Below are 26181 nucleotides of genomic sequence, written 5' to 3'. Positions count from 1 at the left end.
GACCACCCCATCCTTCTCGCTCGCCTGGCCCAAGTTGGAATCTCCGGTCGGGTTCTTACCTGGTTCACTTTGTTTCTGACAGAGAGAACTCAAACTCTCTCACTTCCTCCTTTCTGTCTCGCTCTTTCTCTCTTTGCTGTGGTGTCCCACAGGGATCCCCCTATTCTTCCATTCTCTTCAACATTTATATCTGGCCTCTTGTGTGCCTCATCAGCTCCTTCGGCATGAGGTGCTATTCATATGCAGACGGCACTCAGATCCTGATCCGTTTAGAGGTTGATCAGGCTGAGCTGTCGTCGCTCTTGTTTCAGTGCCTGACTGCCGTGGGGGCATGGATGAACCACAATTGGCTGGGGTTCAATGGAGACAAGACTGATGTGCTGGTGGTGGGTTCTCCCCCTGATCCTTCACTTTGGGTGTCTTCTTTTTGGCCTTCCTCTCTTGGTCCACTACCGGTTCCGACTGTCAAGGTGAAGAACCGAGGTGTAGTGGTCTCGGCTTCACTCTCTATGGAGGCACAAGTTGCGCCAGGCAGGCCATTTTCACCTAAACATTTTAAAGACGGTTCGCCCGTTCACATCCCGTCATTTTCATCCCCGGTAGTTGAAGCCCTAGTACCAAGTCCTCTGGACTATTGTAACTCATTATATCTGGCCCAGCCGAAGGGTCTAGTCCAGCGGTTTCAGCGTCTTCAGAATGTGGCTGCACAGGTGGCTACTGGCTCTCTGTACAGGGCTTACATCTCTCCGGTTCTGCGCTCTTTACCCTGACTGCCTGTTAAATAGCACATTGTTTTTTAAGGCCCTGTGCTTGGTGCATCGCACCCTGCATGATCAAGGGGCGGAATACCTGCGAGACAAGATTACCTGTTATCCTCCCATGCGGCCATTGAGATCTGTGGCTGTGGGTCTAGTTGTCGTTCTCTCTTATCGACGCTCCCACATGGGTGGGAGGACCTTCTCGGTCGGCTCGGCTCAATTGTGGAACAGTCTTCCTTTAACCTTGAAAAATCTGTCGAATCACTGGCCTTTCAGAAGAGCCTTAAAAACACATCTGTTCGACTGAAAATCTGTCCGCATTAGAATTCTGCTTTTTTCCTCTTCTCCAGCGCCATGATACCTTCGGGTGCATGTGTAAGCCAGTGAAAGGGCATCAAATGTGAAAAATGCCTTCATGGTTCCGAAAAAGGTCTACCGGTGCATTGTCTGCACAGGAAACCTAGCTCCACAGTGGGCACCCTAACATATAGGAACAAGCATTGGCAACGCCAATAGTTATGCCTTTTGCGTTTGCAGAGGCTGTGCTTGAAATGGAAACACAGAAGTGCAGGGACTCATCATCCCAGAGAGCATGATTATTGTCGAAAAGTACCAGTGCTCTCCCATTAAATATATTGGCTTCCTGCTGACAAGTACCAGTACTAGGGTATTGTAAATAAAAGAAGTGCAGGTAGTTGAGACCGGCCAGTTCCTTCCCATTGAAATGGCTGCGCATGAGATTGGCATCATGGAACTGGACAGTGCTGGGATTACCTGTGCATACGACAGCCGTGGCTGGAAAATGCCAGTCCCAAACCTATACACAAGCCTAAACAGTTGGCTTTGTCCATGCTTGTTCTTAACAGGACTTCGGTGCAAGGAACAGGTATAAATGAAGTGGCTGCTGGCATTGTTCGTTAAGACATTATTAATACGCCAGTAGCCGTATACAGCTGTAATTAGGCCCTGAACTCTCAACAGACTGCTTAGAAACAACACTGGCAGGCTAAAGGTTGATGTTACTGCTTGATAGACCTTGATGAAACAGATCCCAGGAGGATGTGTATAGCGTGGGGAGTGACAGAAGGCCATACGGATTAGCATGGTCATGGGCATGGGTAGTCCGTGGGTGGGTAAATAACCAAACAAGACATGCAAGCTTTGCGACCCTCCTCACATGGCATCTCCCTCCTAGCTGTACTCCAATGCAATAGTTTCAGTCTGTAGGTGGCGCCTAAGCACCACTAATAGGCAACCTAAAGATACCCTGCTGGGACAGAAATGAGATCATGGCAGACTACTTTTAAAGGGTAAATGGAGAGTTATGCTATTGATCCCCAAGCTAATAGGGTCTGTTTGCCAGAACCGCCTTCTACGATATAGTGACACATCTGAGTGTAGGGTGCTGGGACTGGACAAACTGAGGGCAATAGGCAATAACCTACCCTCGGGTTGTGCAGTAGAGTCGACAAAGGATGTCTTTGTGTTTTTGAAGCAGTGCACAGACCATTCCTCAGCTCTGGCACTGCCCCCCAAAGGACGCGAGCCCATCCACTGCTGGATGGAACACCCCTCTTGATTTGAAATACGCAAGTTGTGTGAGTTTGGTGATATCCTGTTCCCGGATATCACCCAGGATTCTTGTGTTGTTCTGCATTCATGGACTTTAAGGTATCGTAGAAGTAGAGGAACCCACAGTTGCAATTAACTGGCTCCAGCTACTGTTTTGGGAAACGCCAACCGCCGAATCCTGGACGTTGATGCACTGTCATGGACAAATGGAAAATATACCTTCAGAATTATCAATAAAACAGTGCCCATCGCATATACAATGTGACATAAGCTGTACTGCTTCCATCAAGTGAGGATATCCCACTTGCAGTAGATACTGGTGAGCTATAGGCTGTACTGCTTCCATCAAGTGAGGATATCCCACTTGCAGTAGATACTGGTGCGGCATAACCTCTACTGCTTCCATCAAGTGAGAATATCCCACTTGCTGTAGATACTGGTGAGGCATACGCTGTACTGCTTCCATCAAGTGAGGATATCCCACTTGCAGTAGATACTGGTGAGGCATAAGCTGTACTGCTTCCATCAAGTGAGGATATCCCACTTGCTGTAGATACTGGTGAGCTATAGGCTCTACTGCTTCCATCAAGTGAGGATATCCCACTTGCTGTAGATACTGGTGAGCTATAGGCTGTACTGCTTCTATCAAGTGAGGATATCCCACTTGCTGTAGATTCTGGTGAGGCATAAGCTCTACTGCTTCCATCAAGTGAGGATATCCCACTTGCTGCAGATACTGGTGAGGCATAAGCTGTACTGCTTCTATCAAGTGAGGATATCCCACTTGCTGTAGATTCTGGTGAGGCATAAGCTCTACTGCTTCCATCAAGTGAAGATATCCCACTTGCTGTAGATACTGGTGGGGCATAAGCTGTACTGCTTCCATCAAGTGAGGATATCCCACTTGCTGTAGATACTGGTGAGGCATACGCTGTACTGCTTCCATCAAGTGAAGATATCCCACTTGCTGGAGATACTGGTGAGGCATAACCTCTACTGCTTCCATCAAGTGAGGATATCCCACTTGCTGTAGACACTGGTGAGCTATAGGCTGTACTGCTTCCATCAAGTGAGGATATCCCACTTGCTGTAGATACTGGTGACCTATAGGCTGTACTGCTTCCATCAAGTGAGGATATCCCACTTGCTGTAGATACTGGTGAGCTATAGGCTGTACTGCTTCCATCAAGTGAGGATATCCCACTTGCAGTAGATACTGGTGCGGCATAACCTCTACTGCTTCCATCAAGTGAGAATATCCCACTTGCTGTAGATACTGGTGAGCTATAGGCTGTACTGCTTCTATCAAGTGAGGATATCCCACTTGCTGTAGATACTGGTGAGCTATAGGCTCTACTGCTTCCATCAAGTGAGGATATCCCACTTGCTGTAGATACTGGTGAGCTATAGGCTGTACTGCTTCTATCAAGTGAGGATATCCCACTTGCTGTAGATACTGGTGAGCTATAGGCTCTACTGCTTCCATCAAGTGAGGATATCCCACTTGCTGTAGATACTGGTGAGCTATAGGCTGTACTGCTTCTATCAAGTGAGGATATCCCACTTGCTGTAGATACTGGTGAGCTATAGGCTCTACTGCTTCCATCAAGTGAGGATATCCCACTTGCTGTAGATACTGGTGAGCTATAGGCTGTACTGCTTCTATCAAGTGGGGATATCCCACTTGCTGTAGATACTGGTGAGCTATAGGCTGTACTGCTTCTATCAAGTGAGGATATCCCACTTGCTGTAGATACTGGTGAGGCATAAGCTCTACTGCTTACATCAAGTGAGGATATCCCACATGCTGTGGACACTGATGCTTCACACGGGCGGGCATAAGCTGTACTGCTTCCATCAAGTGAGGATATCCCACTTGCTGTAGATACTGGTGGGGCATAAGCTGTACTGCTTACATCAAGTGAGGATATCCCACTTTCTGTAGATACTGGTGAGCTAAAGGCTGTACTGCTTCCATCAAGTGAGGATATCCCACTTGCTGTAGATACTGGTGAGGCATAAGTTGTACTGCTTCCATCAAGTGAGTATATCCCACTTGTTGTGGACACTGATGCTTCACACGGGTGCGGCATAAGCTGTACAGCTTCCATCAAGTGAAGATATCCCACTTGCTGTAGATACTGGTGAGGCATGCACTGTACTGCTTCCATCAAGTGAAGATATCCCACTTGCTGTAGATACTGGTGAGGCATGCACTGTACTGCTTCCATCAAGTGAAGATATCCCACTTGCTGTAGATACTGGTGAGGCATACGCTGTACTGCTTCCATCAAGTGAAGATATCCCACTTGCTGTAGATACTGGTGAGGCATACGCTGTACTGCTTCCATCAAGTGAAGATATCCCACTTGCTGGAGATACTGGTGAGGCATAAGCTGTACTGCTCACATCAAGTGAAGATATCCCACTTGCTGTAGATACTGGTGAGGCATAGGCTGTACTGCTTCCATCAAGTGAAGATATCCCACTTGCTGTAGATACTGGTGAGGCATACGCTGTACTGCTTCCATCGAGTGAAGATATCCCACTTGCTGTAGATACTGGTGAGGCATACGCTGTACTGCTTCCATCGAGTGACGATATCCCACTTGCTGTAGATACTGGTGAGGCATAAGCTGTACTGCTTACATCAATTGAAGATATCCCACTTGCTGTAGATACTGGTGAGGCATACGCTGTACTGCTTCCATCAAGTGAGGATATCCCACTTGTTGTGGACACTGATGCTTCACACGGGTGCGGCATAAGCTGTACAGCTTCCATCAAGTGAGGATATCCCACTTGCTGTAGACATGGCATGATAAGTGTTTCTAGGCGCGACAAGACAAGGAGGGGGAACAAGGGAGGACAAAATAACGATCTTACTAGGACTTGTGTCATTCAGATTGCGCAAGTGCGGTGAAGAGGGACGGTGAGAAATGGCAGGGGGGAAAAGAAGGAGGAAGTGCAGTTAATTCACAAGTGCAGCCAGCGGGTGGCTCATAAGTGCAGAGAGAAGGGACTCCAGGGTTGCAGATACAGGCCCTTAGGTACTGGGGAGCCCAGAGACAGTGCGAGGGGAACTGGGCCTGGAGGAGCCTGGGCCCGAGTTCAGTGGGTGGCCAGTGCGCGGAGCAGTCAGGTGCATCAGCAGGGGAGAGGAAGAGAGAAAGCGGAAGCGAAAAGGAAGGTCTTGAGTTGCTTCCGGTACCGAGGTGGTTTTACTCAAGTTTGAGAGAGGCCAGGGGGCTGTTCCAGATGGAGGCCCCAGCCGAAGAGATGGATCTGACCCCAACTCTCTGCTTGGAGAAGTGTCTGACCGTCAGAGAGTTGGAGGTGGATGAGCGGAGAGCTCCAGAAGGAAGATGCTTTGGAAGAGAAAGTTGGAGGCAGAGCTGTCCCATGCCCCAGAAAGCTTTGTGGACAATGCAGAGGGTTTAGAAGTTGATCCTTGCAGCTACTGGGAGCCAGTGAAGAGATTTCAGAGTTGGAGAGATACGATCCCTGGGCTTGAGGCCAAGGACAAGTCTCGCAGTCTAGTTCTGGATAAGTTGTAAAGGTCGAAGAGTAGAGGCAGGAAGATTTAGAAAGAGGCTGTTGCAATAGTCCAGCCTAGAGAGGACCAGAGCTCTGGAGACAGTGAGCTTCTGAGGGAAAGTGAGAAAATGAATCATACCTCTGAGGAGGTGCAGCTGATAGTATGACTTCTTAGAGATGTCAGAGATGTGAGGAGAGAAGGAGAGGGTGGAGTCAAAAATGACACCAAGGTTCTTACCCTCTCATGATGGGGGCCCAGAGTAGGGGGCCAGATAGAGAGAGAAAAAGAGGGAGCGGGTGTCCCAACGAGGTGGTGTTCAGTCTTACTGGCATTAAGGCAGAGACCATTTGCGGCACAGTGTTCATCAACTGTAGCTTCATGGTCCGCTCGTCTCCCAGAGGTAGGAGCTTTTTTTGGGCAGTGCACCTCTCCAACAGACAGGAGTGCCTCCGCTTCAGTCAGTGCACCGCTCCTCAGGCAGGAGTGCCTTTATCATGTGTCCAGAGGGGCAAGTTGCTCCTCTGTTTTCTGGCCCTGGCATGGGTATTTCCTTCAGTGACAGCAGCAGCAGTCCTTGCCGCACCGCTTTTGTTGACTTGAGTGGCAACGTGACAGTCCTCTTCTGCCCCAGTCGGAAGTTGCACTTCTCATAACTTGTAGAGGCAGCAGGGGCCGCACCCATCACTCTCTCCTGAGCCGGAGCCGCTGCTCGCTCCCAGGAACTGGCGCAGACACTGCGGCTGTCCCCTGGCTGGAGCTTCCTACTACTAATGTAGCGGCATGGGTGCACTTCTCTCTGCCATGATTGTTATTATCAGTTGTGCTCTTTCGCTCTTTGCGCGTCCTTTCCTTCACAGTGTCGGCCCAGGCCGAGCTGCACTCTCTCCCCCAGGCAGGAGCTTGTGTATTTTCTTTTTTATGGCGGCCTGCGGGAACATTCATTCATCGTTCTCTTTTTCTTTCCCAACCCCTTGGCGCTGGCCCTCTATCTAGCCCTCAAGCGGGAGATTACTACATGTTGTTGCCGAGGTAGTCCTGGCGATCCGCTTCCCTCCCCCAGGTGGGAGATTTACCCTGCTATCGTTATCGCACCGGGCTTCGCTGCTTCCAGCATTGTTGGGGCCCGCTCCCGGATCACCGGAGCGGGCCACAGCTGATGTCGGAATCACCCGGCAGAGACCTTTGGGGGTGCTCTCACGCAGCAAACTCTCAGCAGGGGGCACCCTGCATGCCCCGGTTCACCGTGGCGGGACACCGTGACTGGCTCTGGGGGCACCCAGGCCGGGGTTATCCCAGCTGCCGTGATCACACGGCAAGTCCATTCACTAGGGGCCATCCTGATGCCGGCCCACGTGGCAGGCCTCACGGCATGCTGCTTCAAACACGACACAGGAGTCAGCTCTTGGATCGACTCACGATCCAAGTCGATGGTTGTGACCATGATACAGATCTTGGGAGCTACCATGCTCCCCAGGAGGGGTGACACACAACAAGCATCGCCCCCTTCATGCAGGGCGGATAATGGCGGCAGGAAGGCCGGCACTGACACAGGGCCCCCCAGGTGGCCAAGCACCATGCTCCCGCAGCGGCTCTCGGGCCGAGCTGGGCACGTCCCGGCTTCCCCCCCTTCAGGGCGTTGCTGAAGCATCCCTTTTCCTTTCTTCTTCCGACTCTGCTCTGTCGGCAATGCGCAGGGCCGGAGACCCAGCGGGGCGGGTCTCTGGCCCCCACGTGGTGATGATGCCCTGTCGGGCAGGGCAGCCAGGTAGGCCCATTGCCGGTGCGCAGTCCCGGGCTGCGATAATCAGGCTGACACGGGATTAAGCCCGCTCGGGACCTTTACTGGTGCAAGTCACATGCATTGGCACGTGCTCCTCAACATCTGACTAGGCACGAGCCCTGTGACTCGTTGCCTACGTCACAGCATTGTCTATGTGCATTAGTGTGTCATGTGTGCCACATCTTCTAAAGTTTCAATATGTTTGCAGCCATGCCCTGCCCTTATCCCTGAATTGCGAATTTGCAGGAGACCAGGGTCTTTTTGCTCTTCTCTAAGTGCGCAGAGATGTTTGCTTTGGTCGTCGCCTGTAAGTGCATGCATCTTTCATTGTATGTATGTTCATATGTCTTCTGGTTCCTGGGATATATTTCTGGCAGCATACAAAGGAATCTCTCTATAACGTCATTGCGCTTGTATGTAAGTGTGTGCGCGTGCCTGTGTGCGTGTGTGCATGGTTGTTGCCTTCTGGGTAAGGGCCTGTGTTGCCTTTGCATGTCTTTTGATCCCTTTCAAAACATGCCTTTTTTCCTTAATGTATAGGTCTTTCTCTGTGCGAGTATCTTCCTGTCTTCATGTTTGTACTTGGCCATCCAGTTCTACATTTCCCTGTCTTCCTGCGAGTGTGAGCAGTGCTTCCTGTGATCATGTCTGTTTTTCTGTTTGCCTGCCTGTCTGCGGGTATGTTTATATACAGGCACCATAATAGATACATATGCCTGTCTATTTGTGAGGATGCGCCTGGCCTCCTGTGAGGCTTCTTCCTATTCTCTTTATCTGTCAGTGTCTTGTCTTTCTATGTCGTTGTCTCTTGTCTTTGCATGAGAATGCATCCATCTTACTGTAGGCCTCTTTCAGCCACTCATGGATCTATCCTCACCTTGCTAGGAGTATCTCCTGTCCAGTGTATGTGTTGGTTAACCTGTATGTAAGTGCTGGCCTTGGTGTCTTTCTGTCTCTGTCATCATGTCTGTTAAACCTCATACCTCATATTCACCAATTTGGAAAGTAATCCCAAACCTACACATAAACACATTGAATATGAGGTCCCCAAAGTCTACTATGCTATAACCATCAATCCAGATCAGTCAGATGGCAAGAAAAACGAAACCATGCCTGAAAATGACATGAACCCTACTAAAGACATAAGGTGATCAGTGCAAACAGATCTAAAATCAATCATGATTTCGTGCATCCTGCCATGAGCGATCTGGATGGATAAAATGTTAACGTCAGAGAACACTAAACCTGCCCACGAACAGACCTTCTGTGACCGTAACGTAGCATATACTTAGTAAAGATAAAATGTACACGGAAACATGTCACACACCAAACTCAAAAACAGAAAGGATGAAGTGGCAGAAGACCTTAGTAAGAGTGATATACAAGTCTGTACAATGGCAATTTACATAAACTAGATGTAGAACAGAAAAGGAAGCACGGTAGCAAAGAAGCTAAAACGGCTTAGACTGAACCACTAAGCACCTTTACCAAACAATGATAGAAGTTACAGCCAACCATGCCAGAACCATGCCAGAACCATGCCAGAACCATGAAGCACCATAGAATACGAATAAGATTGATGTGGTTCGGTAGAGGACAAACCCAACTACGATGGGCCCTATGCAGAATCGCGCAAGTATTTCTACTTACTGAGGACAGGAAAAAGGATAGGCCCTACCACGCCCCAAAAGAAACTATACCCAAGGTCATTCAAACGTAAACTGTGCCTTGCCAAAAACACAAGCTATCCTTAAGAAAACCGACAGCCAGCCATGAGTGGAGCGACTCACATGATCATACATGAGTAATAAGCTGCCCAACCATATTAGGATTTACAGGCACTCGAGGCCCTCAAAACATTGCTAAGCAAAATCTTAGATGGAACTTCAACCGCATCGAAGACCATGACAGAGTTGAAGGCCTCCTGCAATTGTAGTTGGGACGTAGTCAATACCAAGAGCTAGAAAATTCGACAACCAACAATAAGTAAAGAAGGAAACCTTTAACTCCAACACTTAGCTTCAAAACTCAATGACTCAATAGTAGGATGAACGCTCCCAAGTGTTTCTTGGATGCTAAGGATAGGCCAAAAAAGTCAATCAAATTGTCTGAAACATTCTAGAAGGACACAGCCACGGTTCTCTCCTGTTTCTGCGCCTCCTCGCCTGGGACCCTCATGGTCCTCACCTCAAGCCATGGTGCGCCTTCTAATTATTCCATGGGTTCAGCCCCCATCCTGGAGGTGGCAAAGATGTCTTTCTATTTTTTAGGTGCTGAAACGTTTGTTCCAGGAAAGGTGTTGTGCTGGGGCATCTACAGGTTCCCAAGATCTAGTCGGGTGCCATTGTGTGACCAGGGGCAGAATCACAAACCACTGAGGGTCCCGTCTGCAAAGAATACCACTTTGAAAGAATAGACATGTACTCTATGGAAAGGTTATGGTACCTTTAGCGTCCCCAGTAGAGTCTAGCCTGTTCCTGTTTATTTTTCATTTTGAGTTGAAATAATGGTTAGAGGGGGGGTTGAGTGGCAGGTCGTATATACTCCAACAAGTCAGGGTTGCCCCGGAAGACCCCAAGCTGGCTCTCTGTCCATAGAAGTCTTTTCTTTTCAACATGTAGGGTACAGAATTAACAGATGAGTGTGACTGTGCTTTCTTTTGTTGTGTGTTTGTCTCTTTCTTTGTGTGTCTTTGCAGGCATTACCACAGCATGGACATCTTCACCCACTACGACATCCTCACCACGAATGGCACCAAGGTGGCAGAGGGTCACAAAGCCAGCTTCTGCCTGGAGGACACTGAATGCCAGGAATGTAGGTGGCATCTTAAAGGGTTGTGAGGTGTGATTTTAGAGCAGGTATTTTCCACCAGCGTCAGAAGCCCTAGTGTTACCCCCACACCAGTCATTATTGCAGGCAGTTCGTTACCACTGCACGCTGGGCATACTCCCATCTAGTGTCACCAGCCTCCATGAAACCACCCTCAACACAAGCACTTTTACATGTTTCTCAGGAAGGCTCACACTCAGATTCTTCCAGCCAGTCACAGAATGTGGTCAGCTAACAACCTCATTGCTACAACAAGCACTTCATGGAAGGCTTTGACAGCCCTACTTCCTCAATCGTCCATCGCCAAATGGGACAAAACTAAGAAGTGGGTATTCAACCTGCCTGACAAACCTCTTTCAAAACCTGTGCGAGGCTGCCTTTTGGCGATCTCACATCTCACCTATCATCCCTGGCAAACCATCACCAACATCTATGATGGACCGACTCATCCATACTGAGCCTCACATCTTTCATAACCACGCACATAAGGTAGACTATGCTCTATCGGCATCACTCTCTCTCTCTCTCACAACTCGACTCACCACCCGCGTCAAGTGGCCCAAACACCTGGCCAACCCCTTCCTGACCACTCTTTCCAGATCCACACGCAAAGGACGTATTGAGCCATCCAATCGTACTAGTAAACAATGCATGGATCTCTTTCATTGATACCCTGCAATCCCACCAGCCCCCACTTCCACACGCTGCACCTTCACCGCATTCATGCTCCCCACCACACCGAAAGGGTCTGATGCACATTACCAGCGCAAGCCAACACACCTTTAATAAGGAACCCTCAAAAATGGGGTGCTCACCACAGAGCCTTCCAATGCTGACAGCTGTGCAATCTGCCTACACTGCATGCCAAATCAACATCTGGAAATCCACATCTGATTATTTCATGATATCAAACAGAAGTAAATCCCTCCATCAATTGGGCAAACACTGCACAGACCCACTCCTGCCATCCTCCCCAAGCTCAGCAGCCAACACACGAGTGTTCCCCTAGAAGTTACATCTATTGCACTCAGTTTATTCAACTTAAAAAGGTACTACATTAGGACATCACATTTTGACAGGATTTACCCCAGTACAATAGTCATAACTTCTTTTTATATGTTCCAAATTTCAGGCATGAACTCTTCTGTTTACTCCACACCACCATAGGGCCTGGCCCATCCCTCCACCCCCATTATTGAATCTCCACACTACTACCCACCCCCAAGGCTAGCTAGCCTCTGTCTCATCATCTTCTCATCACACTTCTTCGATCCACTCACTCTACTGCATACTGCCAAAGGCATTCCAGCATGTATATGTAACCCAGGACCTGACCCCTTGTCCTGTGCATAGCACTTTGCTGCCTATTGCATCCAGGTTCACACATTGGAGATACCCACAAACAATAATACATGTGGAAGGAAAGGCGTCTTGGGCTAAGAAGGAAAAGCTGCAGGCAAGAGAGCCAGTAAGATTCCAGAATTCAGAAGACAGAAGAAAAGTCTGGCGTTCTCTTTATAAACAGATCTACAGTACAGGGGAGGGGGATTATGACATTTTAGAGGCTGAGATCGGATTTGCTGCGGGTGCAGAACCAAAAATCAGAAATGTCGAGGTGTGCAAGGGGAAGTCAGGAGCAATGGAGAAGTGGGAGAAGACAGGAAGCTAATGAGTGCGTCAATGGCAAATCCGGGATCAATGCAGATGGGGACCAGGAACCCTGGTATGAAGAGCAGGGAATAAGCCATACCGGGGGAATGGCATATGGAAACTAGTCATATTGGGAGTGGCAAGAGCGGGGCGGGGGGAAGAGGGGAATTTAACAATGTTCCCTCTAATTATTTTTCTCTACGTGCGGAAGTGGTTGCCTTTCGTGTGCACATTGTATGCGCGCAACGGACTAACGAGGTAAGCCATTTTGTGGGCATGCGTAGTTAGTGAGCTTTCATCTCTGTTGAGAGTTTGGAGGGGAATTGCCCCCTCGCCAACCTCTGCAATTCTTTACAAATCGGGGTAAAAGGTACAGTTTACAGCACTTTCTTCAAAGATATAGGCTAAAATAGTGATTTATATGTGATTATAACGAGAGCTCATCAACCAAAGACTTTAAGATCTGTCACATTACCTAGCAGACATACTCCTATGCACACACAAAAAACATTGTATGCTCAGTATAAACAATAGTTTAGTTGTGGCTATTCATTTTCGACAGTGCTCAGAGATAATGCAGAACATGGTTTATGACATAAACATTCATGTGTATTACAAAAAATAAATATTGCTTATCACAACTGATGTGGCTGGCAAACAATTCAGACATGATGTACTATTTGCTAGATGACACAATAGCAGCTTAAAGGAGTGTGCCAGAACAAATGTCAATAAGCGTTCATGTGCCACTTTAATGAAGTAATTCACAGGCCAGGAGAACACGCCTCTCAGAATGTGTGCGTGTGCGCGCATGTGTCAGGATGATAATTGCATCAGAATAACTACACCACAGAGTACGACGATCAGAACTCCTGTGCCACTGCTTACCATCAACATTACATTTCCCTGTGAACAGAGCAGTGACAAAAAGGGGAAACAATGAACAAATTGGAGCCTAACCCCTGCTGCTAGCTACCCATGAAGTTCCACTGATATTTTAGTTTCAGTGACCAGCAGATCAATACCATAGGAAGTATCTCTAATAATATCACTGCCCGATCTCCATAGGCATTTTAAGGGGAAAGAACATCTTTTAATAAGCCTTTTGGCAAAGCTAATTACTTTTTCGCTCCTTAAAAGAACACGTGATTCCATGTAGGGAGTAGAAACACATGTATAGGAAGTGAAATTACTAGGTACATAATACAGCCTACAGTTCTTTTCCCCACCCTCCCTCACCCCAGCCTAGAGCCTCACTGAGGATCTTTATGTGGCCTGTTTAAAGAAAACCACACACATTTCCTTTTTAAGTTAATAGCAGCAATGCTCAGAGGTATAACAGATGGACTGTCTTCTCCTATAACCAGGGTCCCCTCTTCTGCAATACACTTATCAGTTGAACAGGATGCTTGGGGATGAGAAAGGCACTAAACACAGAACACGTGATTATATTGAAAACCCCTCAGCAGCTGAGCATAGAAAGAAACAGAGGATGCAGTTCCCTAGACTATTACTAGAGTGTACTGTCCATTAATGCAAATACACAACACATTTCCTTCACAATACTCTACTGCCCAAACACCTGACTTGCTTTTTTTAAATTTGCTGATTTGTTCTTCGCCCCCTAGGAGTGTTCTCCTGTGCCTCTCACTCCTAGATCCTGTGCTGGCCTCTAATACTAGTTGACAGAGGGAATGAAGAAGTAAAACTGCGAGTGCTCAGGCAAACCATTTTTTTTCTAGCATAGAATATCCATATCATTTGTTACGGTCCATGCCCAATGGAACTCTGAAAACCTGGTGAGCATGCAGGTTGTGTGAAAAGCAATGTAGCTGTCTGAGTATGAATTGCCCTGATGCTGTGTATGAGCAGTGCCAGGCATATTTCATACCCATGACCCCTAGCAGACCAAGTAGATGATATTGCAATGTTGCTTGCCACTTATAGAGTAACATTAGAAATGCTAACGTAGAAGAGGCTGCGCAACATATTTTTCCACTCATAATATTAGAGTTTTAAAATGTGGTAACTTGCAAGGGGGCCTCTTTAAATCGCCTCTATGAAATATGTACAAAGAATCGGAATCATGGTATGGGGCTACACAACCAGGTAACCTGGTTACTCACAGTCTGTATCCGATATTTGATCTGACAGTTGGGTTACATAGTGTGGGGGCCGCTTTTGCTGAGGCACCATTGGCTACAGAAATTATGGTGCTTGAACGTTATTCATATTACAACCAACATAAAATGACTGTTGCTTGTGCCTTCTTAGCTCTTTGGATGGTGCGAATGGTCTGTGTGTGCTGCTAAATCTCTTCTGAGCAGCACCCAGAGGGCAGCTGGGCAAGCGCACATGAGATGCTTAAACTGGGCAATAGAGAAGCTCAAGAGGATTATTGGAAGGGGGAACCGGGCAAGAGAGAGCCCCTGAAAGAGAGAGTCAGGTTCCCTGAGGATGGAGCAACAGCTACAAAGGTGAACTAAAGAGGGGTGGAGGGTCAGCAATGATGGGAGTGTTCGGAGGGAAAATCAGAAACACTGCAAGAGTCTATGGTGATGGTAGCAATGGCTTTAGGAACACTACGTTGCCTACAGCTCCACTACCTAACCACCCATTATCTGCAGAACTAAGAGGAAATAAGAGCACGTTCCAGGAGACTGCTGAGCCAGATTGCCTGGTGATCCAAATGTGTTTTCACTTAGAAACTTAAATAGACACCCAAGTTCTGACTACACAAATACTAAGCCAAATAGTTCAAAATCTGTCCAAAATAATTGTCAGGGTGACTCAATAGCTAACCCCAACCAACTCACACCCCTCCTTCGCTTCTCTTTGCAGTGGTGAGCAAGCGGTATGAGTGTGCCAACTTCGGAGAACAGGGCATCACTGTGGGCTGCTGGGACCTTTACAGACATGACATTGACTGCCAGTGGATCGATATCACTGACGTCAAACCTGGCAACTACATCCTACAGGTGAGTAGACCCCAGGGGCTAATGATACTAACAAACAACACAGTAACTCAGGCATACCGGGTAACAGGGAGAGCAGCGACAAAGAGGCTTCCATACTAGAGGAGTGGGGAGGTACTCTACAAACACCACCACAACTGTAGCATATCCCGGATAGCAAGGAGAGTGGCTAAAATGAGGCTGCCATACTAGGGGAGTGGGGAGGTACTCTACAAACACTACCACAACTGTAGCATATCCCGGATAGCAAGGAGAGTGGCTAAAATGAGGCTGCCATACTAGGGGAGTGGGGAGGTACTCTACAAACACCACCACAACTGTAGCATATCCCGGATAGCAAGGAGAGTGGCTAAAATGAGGCTGCCATACTAGGGGAGTGGGGAGGTACTCTACAAACACTACCACAACTGTAGCATATCCCGGATAGCAAGGAGAGTGGCTAAAATGAGGCTGCCATACTAGGGGAGTGGGGAGGTACTCTACAAACACCACCACAACTGTAGCATATCCCGGATAGCAAGGAGAGTGGCTAAAATGAGGCTGCCATACTAGAGGGAGTGGGGAGGTACTCTACAAACACTACCAAAACTGTAGCATATCCCGGATAGCAAGGAGAGTGGCTAAAATGAGGCTGCCATACTAGGGGAGTGGGGAGGTACTCTACAAACACCACCACAACTGTAGCATATCCCGGATAGCAAGGAGAGTGGCTAAAATGAGGCTGCCATACTAGAGGGAGTGGGGAGGTACTCTACAAACAGAACCGTAACTCAGGCATACTGTGTAGCAGGGAGAGTGGCCACAAGGAATCTTCAACACTAAGAGAAGTGGGGTGGTAGTCCGCAAACACCACTCCAGCTCTGGCATACCAGGTTGCGCGAAGATTGCATACAGTGAGGCTGGTATATTAGAGGGAGTCAAGAGGTACTCTACAAACAGACTAACTCAGGCATATCGGCCAGCTGTAAGAGTGGCCACAATGAGGCTGTCATACACCACTGGGCATCATTCCCACCTAATAATGGGGGAGGGGGTAACAAAGAGGTCCTGCCAGGAGGTGGGATGATACTGAAACACCACTGTAATGCATGTCTTGCAGATAATGGGGAGAGCTTATGCTGCCACGTGTTTCCCTCTCTTGGTATAGGGGTGAAGGTCCATCTAAAGATCAGGTGTGTCACAGCGGGATCAGGGCGGCACAGTGCCTCCATTCTTAAGTGTGTGTGGAACATTCAGAGGGGCAAAACCAGCACGAGGAGGGGAGTGTACAGTGGAAAGAATAGTGCCTCTTCCTTCTAGTGTTTACAATGCAACAGGCTGGTGCACGTATTATGTTCACGGTTCTGAATTGTAATATCAGCCCCTCCCCAAAATAAATCCCAAAATGAAGGGGGTCATCATTTTTGGGTATATTGAACTGGTGAAAGAGCGACCCCCACACCGAAGGATGCATTATTTATGCACCTCAGCTGGGCATCAGGTTCATAAACAGCAAGCCTCTGCAAGCATTTCTGCAGATGGCAAGAAGATCATCACCGCTCCACCCTGCTGCTGATGAATGCAGACACGACACTCAGACATGCCAGCGCCTCGAAGCCAAGGGCAGCGCTATTCTCAAAGTATCCTTTAGCAGAGGAAGCCCTTACTAGGACGCTTCAAGGCTTCCAACTTTACCCTCGTCTTTGTGACATATGCAGACCCGAACACCAATGCTGCATGCAACCTGCAATGAGGGGTACACTCTAGAGAGGCCTTATATGGCAATCTCCCACAATTCACAAAGCTTGGTGGTCCCCAGTATGCAAGGCACAGAAACACCTTCAATCTGAATACCTGTGGGTCACTCGTGGGATAGGCATAGAACCAAAACCAACTTAAAGCATAGCACCAGAGGAGTGTATCAGGGGTCCTCTACGGGCAAGTCATTAGTAATTTACCAGAAGGAATCCAGAAAGGAACGTACACCGGGCAAGAAGTAACACTGTTTATTACAGCTGGGCAAGGACAAATCAAACAGCAGAAACAGAACTGATTGATGAGAGTTGACAAAACCGCCCTCTGCGGTCAGATCTTTCATACAGCGCATACAATTTTGCATAGTGAGAAACAGTTGCGATTTGTGTTTCGAGTTATCAAGAGTCCCACAAAGCTTATTGGTGGGGCCACGTCCATCTCCTATAGCTAGACAAAGGTTTAGCGCCTTGATACGTTCGGATCCTGCTGCACTTTATAAATCTAGCATTCATACAACACAATTGGTTGGTTAGAAATGATTGGAGCAAACAGACCTGCCATCCCCCAACCCCCCCGCCATTTCCCACCTCCCCTTGTGGCAAGCACATTACTTCCCGCTCCTCCCATTCACTGGTTATTAGTCGCTACGTAATCGTGCTGACCTCTGGATCCTTATTTCCCTGCCATTGTTTAGCACACATAGGACAAGCCACAAGATGTCCTAAACTGGTGGGAAGGGAAACATTCATATGGCATCCGACCAATGAGGAGCCTCATAGACATCATCGAGGACACAGAATACTTGTTGCCTTTTGGGGACACCAAAACTCGCTTTCTGATTGGCTCTTTCTGGATCGCCCCTTCATCCCACATCCTTCTTCCCAGACCCACCTGCCAAAGGGCGATATGAAACCACCAATTGGGCTGTGAGCATGCCTCCCCGACATATCTTTGTGAATGTAATTCCCCTGGTCTTCCGCGAGTGCCCGTGAGGCTGACTTGCTGACCTTGTATGTATCGGCTGCTTTTGTTCCCAGCGACTGCTGTCTCCTGGGGACGACAGACTGAATGATTAGCCCCCCACCCTCTGTCGTGAAGTGTCCACATAATTTTGTAGGTGGCCTACCGTGCAGGGCCTGCCTAGGTCTTCCCCATGTGGTCTACTCACCTGGGTTTTCACCTTATTCTGAATGTGCGGCAGTCCGCTACATGCTTTTGTCACCTTATGTGTCGCGCAGCCCCTACATGCCCCTTGCACACCTCCACCCCCACTTCTAACCCCTGGCTCCTCGGGCCAGGTGCGTGATCTAGGCACCTGTATTTATGGTTGTCATTGATAACCTGTCTCACGCCGGGGTGCCCCCTCCCATTTCCACTATTCCCTCAGCTGGTAAATTGCAATAGCATCAGGACAGATGTTCACTAGCCCCCAACTAGGACCACGCATGCCTTATGTCTGGGGCACTTTGCCATAGCAACACTATAAGTGATGTGTTATAAGCCCAGTGGGATTTCCTAAAACCACCCAGACACCAGAGCAAAGAACCCTATTCACTTGTACCTCAAACCTCCAGCACGTATGAAGCCATTTTCTATCAGTACGCTAAAGCAGTCCACTCTCTGGCCATCAGTGACCCAAGCATGACAAGGGCAGCGCTCTACCTGGTGTAGAGCCACTCTGCCGCTTGGAGAACCCGTCTGATGTATCTGAGACAAATTGCAGAGCCGTGCCAATAGTGGTATGGGAGGGGGTTCCTATCCAGTAATTCAAGGACGGGAGTTTAAGAATAAAAATCTCCTAGTGGCAAATATGGTTATGGGACTTCACCTACTTCTCCACTCAGAACCAAGACCTCCACCTGCAGCGCAGGCCAGTCAGCCTACACCCTCCCCTATTACCTGATGCCGTAGGGTGCTGCTCTGCCCTCTACTGGGGAAGATGGAACACTGCAGCTGACTAATTACTGACCACTAGAGTGATGTCACTGTGCAGAACAGGGAAATGGAAAGGATTAACTCCCTACATGCCAGGAAGCAGCTCCAAAAGAAACGACATGCATGCAAACATTGACGCCACCTACAGCACCAATCTAAACAGGGTGCCACAAGTATGTATTTGTATTTTGTATTTTTATTAAATGTATAAAGCGCCTTTCGCCAAAGGCGCTGAACAATAAAAGAATTCAAAAACAGTCCAATCAAATGAAACAAATGGATCCAGGCTGCATCAGGCTGAGAAAAGGAGGAAGGATTGAGTTTTATTTCTAGGAAGCAAGAGCCGAAAGAAAATAGAGTTTAAGATTTGTTTGAGGAGGATCGAAGTGAAAGAGGAAGGGCGTACCAATGTTTAGGAGCCAACCAGAGAAAAAGAGCAGAAATGAGACGGAGCACGGGGAGGCTAAGGACAATTAGAAGAAATAGCTTCTGGGATAGGGACGAACGTGAAGGGACATAAAAATAAAGTAGGGTGGAAAGATAGGACAGGGCCAAACCATGGGTGCATTTGAAAACAATCGAAAGAAGGTGATACAAGGGCCAAGATTTGAAGAAGAGTTGTGAGTCTGAGCCCATGGAAGATGTAAATAGAAGACAATAGGGGGTAAAGACAAAAAGAAAACTAACAGAAGAATTATAGATGCAACGAAGAGGAAAAAGATGGCAAACAGGAAGACCATGCAGTAACGATGAGCAATAATCAATACGGGAATAAACAAGAGAAAAGGGGATCATTATTTGTAGGAATATCTATGTATTTAATGTAATGTATTGTTTTTAATTGATTATATGACATGTGTATAAGGTTTTAATTAACCATTGCCCAATCAATTTTAAAAAAGAAAAGGAAAGAAAGAGAAGGTTGAGCGCAGCGAATGTGAAACTAGGTATAGCGACAGGAGCGAGCCACAGAAGAGGCATGAGGAGGGAAAGAAAGAGAAGGTTGAGCGCAGCGAATGTGAAACTAGGTATAGCGACAGGAGCGAGCCACAGAAGAGGCATGAGGAGGGAAAGAAAGAGAAGGTTGAGCGCAGCGAATGTGAAACTAGGAATAGCGACAGGAGCGAGCCACAGAAGAGGCATGAGGAGGGAAAGAAAGAGAAGGTTGAGCGCAGCGAATGTGAAACTAGGTATAGCGACAGGAGCGAGCCACAGAAGAGGCATGAGGAGGGAAAGAAAGAGAAGGTTGAGCGCAGCGAATGTGAAACTAGGTATAGCGACAGGAGCGAGCCACAGAAGAGGCATGAGGAGGGAAAGAAAGAGAAGGTTGAGCGCAGCGAATGTTAAACTAGGTATAGCGACAGGAGCGAGCCACAGAAGAGGCATGAGGAGGGAAAGAAAGAGAAGGTTGAGCGCAGCGAATGTGAAACTAGGTATAGCGACAGGAGCGAGCCACAGAAGAGGCATGAGGAGGGAAGAAAGAGAAGGTTGAGCGCAGCGAATGTGAAACTAGGTATAGCGACAGGAGCGAGCCACAGAAGAGGCATGAGGAGGAAGAAAGAGAAGGTTGAGCGCAGCGAATGTGAAACTAGGTATAGCGACAGGAGCGAGCCACAGAAGAGGCATGAGGAGGGAAAGAAAGAGAAGGTTGAGCGCAGCGAATGTTAAACTAGGTATAGCGACAGGAGCGAGCCACAGAAGAGGCATGAGGAGGGAAAGAAAGAGAAGGTTGAGCGCAGCGAATGTGAAACTAGGTATAGCGACAGGAGCGAGCCACAGAAGAGATATGAGGAGGGAAAGAAAGAGAAGTTGAGCGCAGCGAATGTGAAACTAGGTATAGCGACAGGAGCGAGCCACAGAAGAGGCATGAGGAGGGAAAGAAAGAGAAGGTTGAGCGCAGCGAATGTGAAACTAGGAATAGCGACAGGAGCGAGCCACAGAAGAGGCATGAGGAGGAAAGAAAGAGAAGGTTGAGCGCAGCGAATGTGAAACTAGGTATAGCGACAGGAGCGAGCCACAGAAGAGGCATGAGGAGGGAAAGAAAGAGAAGGTTGAGCGCAGCGAATGTGAAACTAGGAATAGCGACAGGAGCGAGCCACAGAAGAGGCATGAGGAGGGAAAGAAAGAGAAGGTTGAGCGCAGCGAATGTGAAACTAGGTATAGCGACAGGAGCGAGCCACAGAAGAGGCATGAGGAGGGAAAGAAAAGAGAAGGTTGAGCGCAGCGAATGTGAAACTAGGTATAGCGACAGGAGCGAGCCACAGAAGAGGCATGAGGAGGGAAAGAAAGAGAAGGTTGAGCGCAGCGAATGTTAAAACTAGGTATAGCGACAGGAGCGAGCCCACAGAAGAGGCATGAGGAGGGAAAGAAAGAGAAGGTTGAGCGCAGCGAATGTGAAACTAGGTATAGCGACAGGAGCGAGCCACAGAAGAGATATGAGGAGGGAAAGAAAGAGAAGGTTGAGCGCAGCGAATGTGAAACTAGGTATAGCGACAGGAGCGAGCCACAGAAGAGGCCTGAGGAGGGAAAGAAAGAGAAGGGTTGAGCGCAGCGAATGTGAAACTAGGTATAGCGACAGGAGCGAGCCACAGAAGAGGCATGAGGAGGGAAAGAAAGAGAAGGTTGAGCGCAGCGAATGTGAAACTAGGTATAGCGACAGGAGCGAGCCACAGAAGAGGCATGAGGAGGGAAAAGAAAGAGAAGGTTGAGCGCAGCGAATGTGAAACTAGGTATAGCGACAGGAGCGAGCCACAGAAGAGGCATGAGGAGGGAAAGAAAGAGAAGGTTGAGCGCAGCGAATGTGAAACTAGGTATAGCGACAGGAGCGAGCCACAGAAGAGGCATGAGGAGGGAAAGAAAGAGAAGGTTGAGCGCAGCGAATGTGAAACTAGGTATAGCGACAGGAGCGAGCCACAGAAGAGGCATGAGAAGGGAAAGAAAGAGAAGGTTGAGCGCAGCGAATGTGAAACTAGGTATAGCGACAGGAGCGAGCCACAGAAGAGGCATGAGGAGGGAAAGAAAGAGAAGGTTGAGCGCAGCGAATGTGAAAACTAGGTATAGCGACAGGAGCGAGCCACAGAAGAGGCATGAGGAGGGAAAGAAAGAGAAGGTTGAGCGCAGCGAATGTTAAACTAGGTATAGCGACAGGAGCGAGCCACAGAAGAGTCATGAGGAGGGAAAGAAAGAGAAGGTTGAGCGCAGCGAATGTTAAACTAGGTATAGCGACAGGAGCGAGCCACAGAAGAGGCATGAGGAGGGAAAGAAAGAGAAGGTTGAGCGCAGCGAATGTGAAACTAGGTATAGCGACAGGAGCGAGCCACAGAAGAGGCATGAGGAGGGAAAGAAAGAGAAGGTTGAGCGCAGCGAATGTGAAACTAGGTATAGCGACAGGAGCGAGCCACAGAAGAGGCATGAGGAGGGAAAGAAAGAGAAGGTTGAGCGCAGCGAATGTGAAACTAGGTATAGCGACAGGAGCGAGCCACAGAAGAGGCATGAGGAGGGAAGAAAGAGAAGGTTGAGCGCAGCGAATGTGAAACTAGGTATAGCGACAGGAGCGAGCCACAGAAGAGGCATGAGGAGGGAAAGAAAGAGAAGGTTGAGCGCAGCGAATGTGAAACTAGGTATAGCGACAGGAGCGAGCCACAGAAGAGGCATGAGGAGGGAAAGAAAGAGAAGGTTGAGCGCAGCGAATGTGAAACTAGGTATAGCGACAGGAGCGAGCCACAGAAGAGGCATGAGGAGGGAAAGAAAGAGAAGGTTGAGCGCAGCGAATGTGAAACTAGGTATAGCGACAGGAGCGAGCCACAGAAGAGGCATGAGAAGGGAAAGAAAGAGAAGGTTGAGCGCAGCAAATGTGAAACTAGGTATAGCGACAGGAGCGAGCCACAGAAGAGGCATGAGGAGGGAAAGAAAGAGAAGGTTGAGCGCAGCGAATTTGAAACTAGGTATAGCGACAGGAGCGAGCCACAGAAGAGGCATGAGGAGGGAAAGAAAGAGAAGGTTGAGCGCAGCGAATGTGAAACTAGGTATAGCGACAGGAGCGAGCCACAGAAGAGTCATGAGGAGGGAAAGAAAGAGAAGGTTGAGCGCAGCGAATGTGAAACTAGGTATAGCGACAGGAGCGAGCCACAGAAGAGGCATGAGGAGGGAAAGAAAGAGAAGGTTGAGCGCAGCGAATGTGAAACTAGGTATAGCGACAGGAGCGAGCCACAGAAGAGGCATGAGGAGGGAAAGAAAGAGAAGGTTGAGCGCAGCGAATGTGAAACTAGGTATAGCGACAGGAGCGAGCCACAGAAGAGGCATGAGGAGGGAAAGAAAGAGAAGGTTGAGCGCAGCGAATGTGAAACTAGGTATAGCGACAGGAGCGAGCCACAGAAGAGGCATGAGGAGGGAAAGAAAGAGAAGGTTGAGCGCAGCGAATGTGAAACTAGGTATAGCGACAGGAGCGAGCCACAGAAGAGCATGAGGAGGGAAAGAAAGATACGGTTGAGCGCAGCGAATGTGAAACTAGGAATAGCGACAGGAGCGAGCCACAGAAGAGGCATGAGGAGGGAAAGAAAGAGAAGGTTGAGCGCAGCGAATGTGAAACTAGGTATAGCGACAGGAGCGAGCCACAGAAGAGGCATGAGGAGGGAAAGAAAGAGAAGGTTGAGCGCAGCGAATGTGAAACTAGGTATAGCGACAGGAGCGAGCCACAGAAGAGGCATGAGGAGGGAAAGAAAGAGAAGGTTGAGCGCAGCGAATGTGAAACTAGGTATAGCGACAGGAGCGAGCCACAGAAGAGGCATGAGGAGGGAAAGAAAGAGAAGGTTGAGCGCAGCGAATGTGAAACTAGGTATAGCGACAGGAGCGAGCCACAGAAGAGGCATGAGGAGGGAAAGAAAGAGAAGGTTGAGCGCAGCGAATGTGAAACTAGGTATAGCGACAGGAGCGAGCCACAGAAGAGGCATGAGGAGGGAAAGAAAGAGAAGGTTGAGCGCAGCGAATGTTAAACTAGGTATAGCGACAGGAGCGAGCCACAGAAGAGGCATGAGGAGGGAAAGAAAGAGAAGGTTGAGCGCAGCGAATGTGAAACTAGGTATAGCGACAGGAGCGAGCCACAGAAGAGGCATGAGGAGGGAAAGAAAGAGAAGGTTGAGCGCAGCGAATGTGAAACTAGGTATAGCGACAGGAGCGAGCCACAGAAGAGGCATGAGGAGGGAAAGAAAGAGAAGGTTGAGCGCAGCGAATGTGAAACTAGGTATAGCGACAGGAGCGAGCCACAGAAGAGATATGAGGAGGGAAAGAAAGAGAAGGTTGAGCGCAGCGAATGTGAAACTAGGTATAGCGACAGGAGCGAGCCACAGAAGAGGCATGAGGAGGAAAGAAAGAGAAGGTTGAGCGCAGCGAATGTGAAACTAGGTATAGCGACAGGAGCGAGCCACAGAAGAGATATGAGGAGGGAAAGAAAGAGAAGGTTGAGCGCAGCGAATGTGAAACTAGGTATAGCGACAGGAGCGAGCCACAGAAGAGGCCTGAGGAGGGAAAGAAAGAGAAGGTTGAGCGCAGCGAATGTGAAACTAGGAATAGCGACAGGAGCGAGCCACAGAAGAGGCATGAGGAGGGAAAGAAAGAGAAGGTTGAGCGCAGCGAATGTGAAACTAGGTATAGCGACAGGAGCGAGCCACAGAAGAGGCATGAGGAGGGAAAGAAAGAGAAGGTTGAGCGCAGCGAATGTGAAACTAGGTATAGCGACAGGAGCGAGCCACAGAAGAGGCATGAGGAGGGAAAGAAAGAGAAGGTTGAGCGCAGCGAATGTGAAACTAGGTATAGCGACAGGAGCGAGCCACAGAAGAGGCATGAGGAGGGAAAGAAAGAGAAGGTTGAGCGCAGCGAATGTGAAACTAGGTATAGCGACAGGAGCGAGCCACAGAAGAGATATGAGGAGGGAAAGAAAGAGAAGGTTGAGCGCAGCGAATGTGAAACTAGGTATAGCGACAGGAGCGAGCCACAGAAGAGGCATGAGGAGGGAAAAGAAAGAGAAGGTTGAGCGCAGCGAATGTGAAACTAGGTATAGCGACAGGAGCGAGCCACAGAAGAGGCATGAGGAGGGAAAGAAAGAGAAGGTTGAGCGCAGCGAATGTGAAACTAGGTATAGCGACAGGAGCGAGCCACAGAAGAGGCATGAGGAGGGAAAGAAAGAGAAGGTTGAGCGCAGCGAATGGTGAAACTAGGTATAGGCGACAGGAGCGAGCCACAGAAGAGATATGAGGAGGGAAAGAAAGAGAAGGTTGAGCGCAGCGAATGTGAAACTAGGTATAGCGACAGGAGCGAGCCACAGAAGAGGCATGAGGAGGGAAAGAAAGAGAAGGTTGAGCGCAGCGAATGTGAAACTAGGTATAGCGACAGGAGCGAGCCACAGAAGAGATATGAGGAGGGAAAGAAAGAGAAGGTTGAGCGCAGCGAATGTGAAACTAGGTATAGCGACAGGAGCGAGCCACAGAAGAGGCATGAGGAGGGAAAGAAAGAGAAGGTTGAGCGCAGCGAATGTGAAACTAGGTATAGCGACAGGAGCGAGCCACAGAAGAGGCATGAGGAGGGAAAGAAAGAGAAGGTTGAGCGCAGCGAATGTGAAACTAGGTATAGCGACAGGAGCGAGCCACAGAAGAGGCATGAGGAGGGAAAGAAAGAGAAGGTTGAGCGCAGCGAATGTGAAACTAGGTATAGCGACAGGAGCGAGCCACAGAAGAGGCATGAGGAGGGAAAGAAAGAGAAGGTTGAGCGCAGCGAATGTGAAACTAGGTATAGCGACAGGAGCGAGCCACAGAAGAGGCATGAGGAGGGAAAGAAAGAGAAGGTTGAGCGCAGCGAATGTGAAACTAGGTATAGCGACAGAGCGAGCCACAGAAGAGGCATGAGGAGGGAAAGAAAGAGAAGGTTGAGCGCAGCGAATGTGAAACTAGGTATAGCGACAGGAGCGAGCCACAGAAGAGGCATGAGGAGGGAAAGAAAGAGAAGGTTGAGCGCAGCGAATGTGAAACTAGGTATAGCGACAGGAGCGAGCCACAGAAGAGGCATGAGGAGGGAAAGAAAGAGAAGGTTGAGCGCAGCGAATGTGAAACTAGGTATAGCGACAGGAGCGAGCCACAGAAGAGGCAATGAGGAGGGAAAGAAAGAGAAGGTTGAGCGCAGCGAATGTGAAACTAGGTATAGCGACAGGAGCGAGCCACAGAAGAGGCATGAGGAGGGAAAGAAAGAGAAGGTTGAGCGCAGCGAATGTGAAACTAGGTATAGCGACAGGAGCGAGCCACAGAAGAGGCATGAGGAGGGAAAGGAAAGAGAAGGTTGAGCGCAGCGAATGTGAAACTAGGTATAGCGACAGGAGCGAGCCACAGAAGAGATATGAGGAGGGAAAGAAAGAGAAGGTTGAGC

General features: G+C 48.8%; 1 protein-coding gene across 5 annotated transcripts in view; it reads left to right on the top strand.

Annotated features, from left to right (window-relative positions):
* The window catches only part of LOXL3 (lysyl oxidase like 3), a 476927-nt gene that overhangs the window by 423521 nt on the left and 27225 nt on the right, over positions 1 to 26181 (top strand). For all 5 annotated transcript variants that reach the window (XM_069632513.1, XM_069632512.1, XM_069632511.1 and 2 more), the window contains 2 exons: positions 10347 to 10462; positions 14969 to 15105. In XM_069632513.1, coding sequence (XP_069488614.1) covers positions 10347 to 10462; positions 14969 to 15105 — 253 coding nt within the window. The remainder of the gene's footprint in view (positions 1 to 10346; positions 10463 to 14968; positions 15106 to 26181) is intronic.

This window comes from Ambystoma mexicanum, chromosome 6q (assembly GCF_040938575.1).
Source record: "Ambystoma mexicanum isolate Mex_15411 chromosome 6q, UKY_AmexF1_1, whole genome shotgun sequence".
In the NCBI taxonomy this organism is placed as follows: domain Eukaryota; kingdom Metazoa; phylum Chordata; class Amphibia; order Caudata; family Ambystomatidae; genus Ambystoma; species Ambystoma mexicanum.
Note: the sequence above shows the minus strand (reverse complement) of the source record. Positions and strands in the feature narration are given on the sequence as shown.